Source organism: Scyliorhinus canicula, chromosome 26 (assembly GCF_902713615.1).
Source record: "Scyliorhinus canicula chromosome 26, sScyCan1.1, whole genome shotgun sequence".
NCBI classification, from domain to species: domain Eukaryota; kingdom Metazoa; phylum Chordata; class Chondrichthyes; order Carcharhiniformes; family Scyliorhinidae; genus Scyliorhinus; species Scyliorhinus canicula.
The window spans coordinates 2,577,039-2,586,125 of NC_052171.1; the positions used below are offsets into that span (position 1 = coordinate 2,577,039).

General features: G+C 44.4%; 1 protein-coding gene across 2 annotated transcripts in view; it reads left to right on the forward strand.

The window, feature by feature from the left end:
• Nucleotides 1-611: 611 nt before the first annotated feature.
• polm (polymerase (DNA directed), mu) overlaps nucleotides 612-9,087 on the forward strand; it is a 215,384-nt gene continuing 206,908 nt past the window's right edge. Inside the window, exon 1 of one of the 2 annotated variants that reach the window (XM_038785448.1) lies at nucleotides 612-819. In XM_038785448.1, the coding sequence (XP_038641376.1) occupies nucleotides 808-819 (12 nt within the window). In that variant the 5' untranslated portion in view covers nucleotides 612-807. The remainder of the gene's footprint in view (nucleotides 820-9,087) is intronic. The other variant, XM_038785450.1, reaches the window with a different exon arrangement.

Sequence of the window (9,087 nt, forward strand, 5' to 3'; positions counted from 1 at the left end):
GGGTAGGGAGGAATCCCGGCCAATGTTCCTGTCACAAGATGCAGTGGTGGATAAGAAATCTTAACAAGATGGTAACATGAAAACTCTTTAAATGAAGGAAGGTGTAAAATCCCAACACAATGAAAAAATGTTCAAAAGATGGAACTCAAATGTATCATTTTGTGGTTTCTCCTGATCTGTGAGCCCATGAAGCCACAAGAAAATAGAAAACATGAGGGAAATACTTGGAACCGTCACTGTAAAATGGTGCAGAAAATAATTGGATCTGGAAAATGGAGCGGTCATCTGGCAATAAGTTGGCAATGCATTTTCACCTGACTGCACCAGCAAGCCCTGAAGCTGCAACTGCCTATAAATAGATTGTTTTTGAGTCATAATCTCTCATCTATTATCCCCTGTCCCCCTGAAGGAGTAAATTTATGTTCAGGTCCACTTTCATAGTTGCTGACAGCCCTTAACCATCTTTCCCAAAGGCCATTTATGTGATTTAGGGAATGAGTTTCAGCAGGCTACTCCATTATGAAGCACATCACAGCTGAGTCAGATTGGGTCTTCGCTCAGTGTCCACAGATGTACACGTTCTAACATGATAGTGGATCAACTCTGGTTGATTTTCCCTCTCCCAAGGCCTTTGTGTTTGCATCTCTAGTTCTTTCCCATCTAAATTATAATCTTTCTCTTGTGTTTGTGGCTGAAGCTAATGCACTGTACAAATTCTTTCAGCTGGCAGAACAGAACGCAGAGATTGCAATGCTGATCATTACAGAGATCCTTCGTGCTGTGTCTTCAATTGTTCCAAACAACTAAATGCTGCTCGTGGTACGTCTTATGCTCTTTATTTACTGTAAATTAATTCAATGTGAAACAGGACTAATACACAAGGATAGTGCGATTGATGCTTTCACAGAAGTAGCTTGCAAGAAGGAAATTTATCTCTTGGACCAGAATTATATGGTATAATGCTCCAGCCATTCAAGGTTCATTTCTCGCATAATTCCTGGTATGTTGCTTCTCTTCTTTCCCTTGTGTTTTGCGGAAAATAGAGACAAGTCAAAACTTTTCATCTTGATCTCATCAGGAGACTTCACAAGAATACCAATATAAGGGGGAATAACAATGTATACTATATGAGAAGATGTCAATGTCAGAAGTGCAGTTCCCTTTGAGGGTACACCAGGACTAGCTTCAGAGTGAATTGAGAACAGATGATGCTTATCGAAGTTTGTGTTTAAAAGCTGGGTTTTTCCCGAGTGGGGTAGTTGCTTCTGGACAAAGAGCAGATCCAGAAGGGTCGAGTGGAGACCAGTGTCAATGGATTGCCACCTATAGAACAGAAGAGAGTGCTAATTGGTTGGCAAGCGGACTCTGATTGGTAGAGACATTGCTATGGAGAATTCACTAGTTAATGGTGACTGACAGTTAACTGCCAAGCATTGCTGGTAATTGAAACCAGGCAACGTGACCCTGATTAGCCAAGGAAGTTTCCTGGGGAATGAGTCAGCAAATGGCTGTCAATTATTTTGTTTAACTGAAACTGGGGCAATGTGTGTTCATGTTTTTTATGTCTACAAACAAGGTCTGGTGTATTAATATATGTAACAACCTTGCGTTTCGTTCGCCTCCACCTACCCCTCTCCAAGCACTGATTTTTTTCTACCCCACTCCTATAGTTACTCTCCGACCTCCAAGTCCTGCTCCTCCTTTCATGTCCTTGATTATTTCCTCACTATAATGGCTTTTGTAACTCTTCCTTGCCCATCCTTTTTAAGTTCTTAAATTTCCCAGCAATGGATTCTGAGATTTTCCCAACCTGATCCTCCCACCCTCAGAATTGCCTGACTGACTCCCCTCCCACTGAGTTGTGAGTTGTTCTCTTGTCTGTCTTTCCCCACTGTGCGTTTTCCCCACCTATCCAGACAGCTCAAAATAATGGACCCGCTATTTGTACATTTACTATCCCATGATCACCTGTCGCTGGATCTTCAGATATGAAAATTGAATTTCTATCTATTTACTATTGTTGTTCCAGTTCCCTGATATATGTTTGCAAAATTAATCTACATCATTGTAGATAAAGTGATGTTGATACTGTCATGGGAATGTATCTTTCGGAAATGGGTGTTTATCAAATAGCTGCAGTGATGTCAGTGTGTGGGTGGAGCTGGGCTCTGCTCTGCTTTTTACTTTAGTTTTGAGCTGGAGAGCTGCATTCACAGCAATAAGATGTTATGATCTCTCTCTGCAATCTAAAGATCACTTGATGATTTCAAAGTAATCCCTGTTTCTGTAGAGAATTTAAACCTGCTGTCTTTATTTAGATACATAGAATTTACAGTGCAGAAGGAGGCCATTCGGCCCATCGAGTCTGCACCGGCTCTTGGAAAGAGCATCCTACCCAAGGTCAACACCTCCACCCTATCCCCATAACCCAGTAACCCCACCCAACACTAAGGGCAATTTTGGACACTAAGGGCAATTTAGCATGGCCAATCCACCTAACCTGCACATCTTTGGACTGTGGGAGGAAACCGGAGTACCCGGAGGAAACCCACGCACACACGGGGAGGATGTGCAGACTCCGCACAGACAGTGACCCCAGCTGGAATTGAACCTGGGACCCTGGAGCTGTGAAGCGATTGTGCTATCCACAATGCTACTGTGCTGCCACACGGATTTAAAAAGGGTTTAACTTATGGATGTTGTTTGGGATGTTATTAAGGGTTATCTATAGAGTATTGTATCTGTGGAGTTATGTGTGTAGGTAATTGATAAACTGTGCTTTTATAAAATGTTAACTGGATTTATAGAATAAACATTGTTTATTTGTTTTTAATTAATTTTAGTTCTCTGTTGCATCACACCTGTAAAGTGGGCCTTGTGCTCCCCATAACCAAAATCTATTTAAAGTTGTGGGTCAGGTGAACTCCATGATATTCTTTGGGGTTCTCTAAACCCTGGCACATAATAATACTTGGGTGCAATGAGCAGATTCGCAATAACTGTGTCTATTTTCAGGGCCTTTGCCAAGATTCCTCAGACATTATTTTTCTCACTTATCTGTTTTATATGCTGCATGAATTCATGTTTTCTGTCATTGTTTCTGTCTGTCAGCATAAAAGGCCAGGATATCAATAGTTAAATTGGAATTTATATTTTATGCTTTAGTCTGTTCTATCGTTGTTGCTCACTAACAACATTAAACAATGAATCAAATGGAAAAATAAATGAAGAGACTTCGGCCCACATGTACTGCAGTTGCATGAATGACCTTGTGCAAGTATCTAATCCGAGAAGTGAGCCCACAAAAGAACATTAGAAGCGGGAGAAGAGTAGGCGACATGGCTACTCTTTCCTGTGAGTAATGGTCCCAATTTTACTTGCCTGTGGTCCTCCCCTATCTCTTTGCAGTCACATTTAAAATTCTGCATGTAAGATGTGCTTTTTTGTTGCATTGAATCTTGACTCTCAAGTTCCAAGGCTTCTTGAGCTGTATTACACCATTACAGATTTCTTAAAAGAAAGAGTTAGGTTTGTGTTCAAGTCAAGTCTCCAGTTAGCTCTCCTCATTTAGATGGGCCAACGTTGAGTGCTGTGCTTTAGTTTCAACCCCAGCAATGTCCAATTCCCATTTCATTCTGCTTCACTGCTCTGAAGGGACATCTCAAGTGCTTGTCTTAGACCTGCAAGCGCAAGGAGAGAGAAAGTCTGGGGCTAGGAAACGGCTTATTGATGACTGGAGACAGACTGAAGAGCCAGGTGCACTGAATTTCTGCTCCTTTGGAACTTGGAGTGGACATATGCTTCAGAAGTACTTTGAGGTGGAATCGGGGTCAGGGGTATGAAAGGATGAGGCACACGAGCAGCCAACATTACTGGAAGAAAATTGCATCGTTCTCCCGGGCCAATCAAATTGGTGAAGTAATGGGAGTGTGACATCTTGGACCAATCTGTGTGCCAAGAGTTAACCCAGACTGAATGAGGCAACCAAATGGCATTTTAAACAATATTGGTAATTCAATCATAAAGAAATCTATTAACTACCAAATAAGTATGGTCATCATATATTGAACATGAAATTGAAACAATTTTTAAATGGTCACTATAAAGGTTCCCAAAAACTACATTAAAAGATTAACACAGGAAGTGTTGAGATTTATAGGAGAAAATACAGACAAATATAAATCATTTGCCTGTCTTAGGACTGCATTTATTTGGTTTTGAAATAGGCAAGAGGGGGAAGCTATTAGAATGGCCTAGAGTCGGGATACTCATGTTTTGTTGTCTTGGGCCATGGGTTCATCTCAGTAGCTTCAATTTATATTGCCCTATTAATTGATATGAATCTGCAATTAATGGTACTGAAAGATATTAGTGTTCTGATTTCAAGCAATAGTGAGAAAAGCAGGACACATCCTCTTTATTTCTGATAACAGTACAAACCCCAGTACATCATACTTTCCACATTGAAGATCCATGAATTCAAGAGGTCAGAACACAGAATAAAATTACAACTTCAGTAAGCATAAGCAAAAGTAGTGTTAGTGATGAGGCCTGTACCAAACAAGTTGCAAACTGAGAAAAAAACAGAAATCCTGTAAAGACTCAGCAGATCTGGTAGCATCTGTAGAGAGATAAACAGTTAAAGTTTTGAGTCCGTATGATTTTTTTCAGAGTTTAAAAGGAGCAGAAATGGACGGAATTCAATGGAAAAAGTTCTAAGTTCATTTGTGGCGAGTTTTTCAGGGGGTTTCAGATCGACTCTGCCGACGAGTTCCCCACCGCAATCCTTAGTCATTTTTATCAGTCCTGGTGAGTTTCTCACCAGTTTAGCCCACACTTAGGGTGCAATTCTCCAGCCTCACTCTCGCTCAAGCGAAACGAAGCCGATGAATAGCGGGAGAGGCCTGCTCCCCTTGGCGAAATCGGGATCTCGGTGTAGCATGGCGAGAAACCAATCATCACCATTTCAGCTCTATTTCCAAACAATTAACAGGAAACACTCCATATCCAACGGCCTCCCGTCATTCAGCAGCCTTCCCAGCAAGTGGTCATGCTGGTGCTGATTAGTACTCATTTTGAAAACTGTCGACAGGGCTTCTGTGGGAAGCTGAGGAGATGAGTAGCCATCTCTGCTCGCAGGCAAAGAGAGCCCAGGAGCACTGGGCTTGCCACCCCAGTGATTGGCGGGTGGGGGGTTGTGGGGACTCTCGGATGGGGGTGGGGGACCCTCCTCAGGTGTAGGCCACCATGGGAGGGTGTGTGGTGAGGCACGGGGGAAGGGCAACCGTGGGGCAACCTTGCGCAGCACCACTATGCCAACCCCTGGATCATGTGTACTCGTCCCGGGGGCAACCCTGCCCGTCTGCCCCACCGAACACCCATAACCCCCAACATCTGCCGAGGCCCCTGTCCGTGCAGCTGAAGTCTATTGCCGATAGGGAATTGGCAATTGTGGTGAAGTGAGCTTAAAGGCTCTGTGCCTTAATGCACTGAGCATTTGAAATAAAGTGGATGAACTAATTGGGCAGATACATATAAATGGGTATGCTGTAATTGGGATCACGGAGACATGGCTGCAGGGTGAACAGGGATGGGGACTGAATGTCCCAGGGTTTTCAGTATTTAGGAAGGACAGGCATAAAAGAAAAGGTGGTGACATGGCACTACTGGTTAAAGAGGAAATTAACATAGTAGTGAGAAAGGATATTAGCTCTGACAAAGTGGAATCTGTATGGGTAGAGTTGAGAAATACCAAGGGACAAAAAACATTAGTGGGTATCATATATAGACCCCCAAACTGCAGTGGTGAGGTTGGGAATGGCATTAAACAAGAAATTAGAGATGCATGTAACAAGGGAATATCGGCAATCATGGGTAATTTTAACCTTCACATAGACTGGGCGAGTCAAATTAGCCACAATGCTGTAGAGGAGGAATTCCTGGAGTGTATATGGGATGGTTTTCTTGATCAATATGTGGAGGAACCAACTGGAGAGCATACCATCTTAGACTGGATACTGTGTAATGAGAAGGGGGTCATTGCCAATCTGGCTGCATGAGACCCCTTGGGGATGAGCGACCATAACATGATAGCATTTTTTATCAAGATGGAGAGTGAAGTAGTTGATTCGGAGACGTGGGTGCTGAATCTTAATAAAGGGAACTATGAAGATTTGAGGCGTGAGTTGGTCTTGATAGATTGGGGAGAGTTAATTAAAGGGATGACAGTGAAAAGACAATGGCAAACATTCAAGGAACGCATGGGGGAACTACAGCAACTGTTCATTCCTGTCTGGCACAAAAGCAAAGGGGGTCAAAGGACCAATCTATGGCTTACAAAGGAAATTAGAAATAGTATCCGATACAAGGAAGAAGCATACAGATTGGCCAAGAAAAGTAATAGGTCTGAGCATTGGGAGCAGTTTATAATTCAGCAAAGAAGGACAAAGGGATTGATTAAGAAGGGGAAAGTACAGTACGAAAGGAAGCTTGCAGGGAACATAAAGACTGACACTAAGAGTTTCTATCGATATGTGAAGAGAAAGAGATTGGTAAAGAGAAATGTCAGCCTCCTACAGACAGAAACAAGAGAATGCATAAGAAGGGACAAAGAAAAGGCTGAGCAATTGAATGCCTACTTTGGTTCTGTCTTCACAAATGAGGACACAAATCAGATACCAGAAATGTTGGAGAATTAAAGATTTAGTGAGAGGGAAAAAACTGAGGGAAATCAACATTAGTAGAGAAATGGTGCTAGGAAAATTGATAGGTTTGAAGGTGGATAAATCCCCAGGGCCTGAGAATCTGCATCCCAGAGTGCTTAAGGAGGTGGCTCTGGAAATAGTGGATGCAGTGATGGTCATCTTCCGGGATTCTACAGATTCTGGAACTGTCCCTGCAGAATGAGGGTAGCTCACATCTCTCCGATATTCAAAAAGGGAGGTAGAGAGAAAGCCGGGAATTACAGACCAGAAAGCCTAACATTAGTGGGGAAAATGCTTGAATCCATTATCAAGGACTTTATAGCGGAACATTTAGAAGGCAGTGGCAGGACTAGTCAAAGTCAGCATGGATTTATGAAGGGAAAATCATGCTTGACAAATTTGTTGGAATTCTTTGAAGATGCAGCCAGTATAGTTAACAAGGGGGAGCAGTCAATGTGGTATATTTGGACTTTCAAAAGGTGTTTGATCGGTGCTGGGACCCAGCTCTTCACAATATTAATGATTTGGATGAGGGAACAAAATGTAACATCTCAAAGTTTGCAGATGATACCAAGTTAGGTGGGAGGGTGAATTGTGACGAGGATGCAGGGATCCTACAGCATGATCTGGACAGGTTGGGCGAGTGGGCAAAAATATAGCAGGTGCAGTATAATTTGGAGAAGTGTGAGGTTATTCACTTTGGAAGCAAAAACAGGAAGACAGATTACTACCTGAATGGTTGTAAATTGGGAGAGGGGAGTGTGCAGCGGGACCTGGGTGTCCTTGTGCACCATTCGCTGAAGGTAAGCATGCAGGTGCAGCAGGCGGTAAAGAAGACTAATGGTATGTTGGCCTTCATTACGAGAGGTTTTGAGTATAAAAGTAGGGATGTGTTGCTGCAATTGTATAGGGCCTTGGTGAGGCCACACCTGGACTATTGTGTGCAGTTTTGGTCTCCTTCTCTGAGGAAGGCTGTTCTTGCTCTCGAGGGAGTGCAGCAAAGGTTTACCAGACTGATTCCAGGGATGGCGGACTATCACATGAGGATAGATTGATAAGTTGGGATTGTTCTTGCTGGAATTCATAAGAATGAAGGGGGATCTCATAGAGACTTATAAAATTCTAACAGGACTAGACAGGGTAGATGCAGGGAAGATGTTCCCAATGATGGGTGTGTCCAGAACCAAGGGTCACAATTTGAGGATTCAGGGTAAACCATTTCGGACAGAGATAAGTAGATATTTCTTCACACAGAGAGTGGTGAGCCTGTGGAATTCATTGCTACAGGAAGTAGTTGATGCGAAAACTTTGAATATATTCAAGAGGCGGCTGGATATAGCACTTGGGGAGAATGGGATCAAAGATTATGGGGAGAAAGCAGGATTAGGCTTTCTTATGGGGAGAAAGCAGGATCAGCCATGATCGTGATGAATAGAGGAGCAGGCTCGAAGGGCCAAAAGGCCTCCTCCTGCTCCTATCTTCTATGTATCTATGAGCACTTCACACAACCCAAGTGGATTCCCGTGGGTGGGAGTCATTGCCTAGCATCCCAATCACACCTTGATGCATGCACACTGTGCGTGAACACTGTGGGAGGCAACACCACATACTCTATACCACATAGGTGTCACCCTCTATCGCCCCTCACCCCTACCTGGCTGCCCCCACCCCATCCCCCGGTGCCCTCAGTGATCTTCAATGTGCTTTGCCTTCTTAGCTTCTAGCACCATGTCTAGGTGTGCCTCCAGGATACACTTCAGAGGTGGAGGCAGCCAGCTGTTTACCTCCCCCGTGGCCTTCGATGCCCCTGGTAGGCGTCCTCTAGGGGCTCTGGAGCTGGAGGGCCTCTGCTCAGTTGTTGGAAGCACATGCACAGCCGTGTCACCCTGTCCGTGTGCTGACTGTGAGATGCGGCCTCAGAGGGGTGGAACTCAGGGGAGCTGGTGGTCACCGTTACCACTCCATAGGATGGGTCTGGGTTGGCACCCAGCACCCCATCCTCCCGTTCGGTGCCCATAGGGCACTTGTGTTCACCTTGGAACGGGGGGTCAGCTGGTTCAAGCCCCGCTCTCAGATGGGATTGGCCGAGGCACTGTGGAGCTTGTCCCAGTCGCAGGTGGGCATTGTTGAGGCACTGCAGAGCATGTCCCAGCCACTGAGGAGCATCGCCGAGGGTGTCGACACGATGATGCGGACCATGGGGAACCGCCAGGGCTGGCAGAATCCCCGTGGGAGGCACTTATGGCCACACAGTGCTCGCTGTTGTCAAAGGAATTTCCTGTTGACAGCACCCCTGGCCGCAGGAAACCCGTGTGCCGTCGTGAGACCAAAATTTCCCGCTGGCGTCAACAGCCATGAAATCCTATGCAAAGTGAGTTTTAAT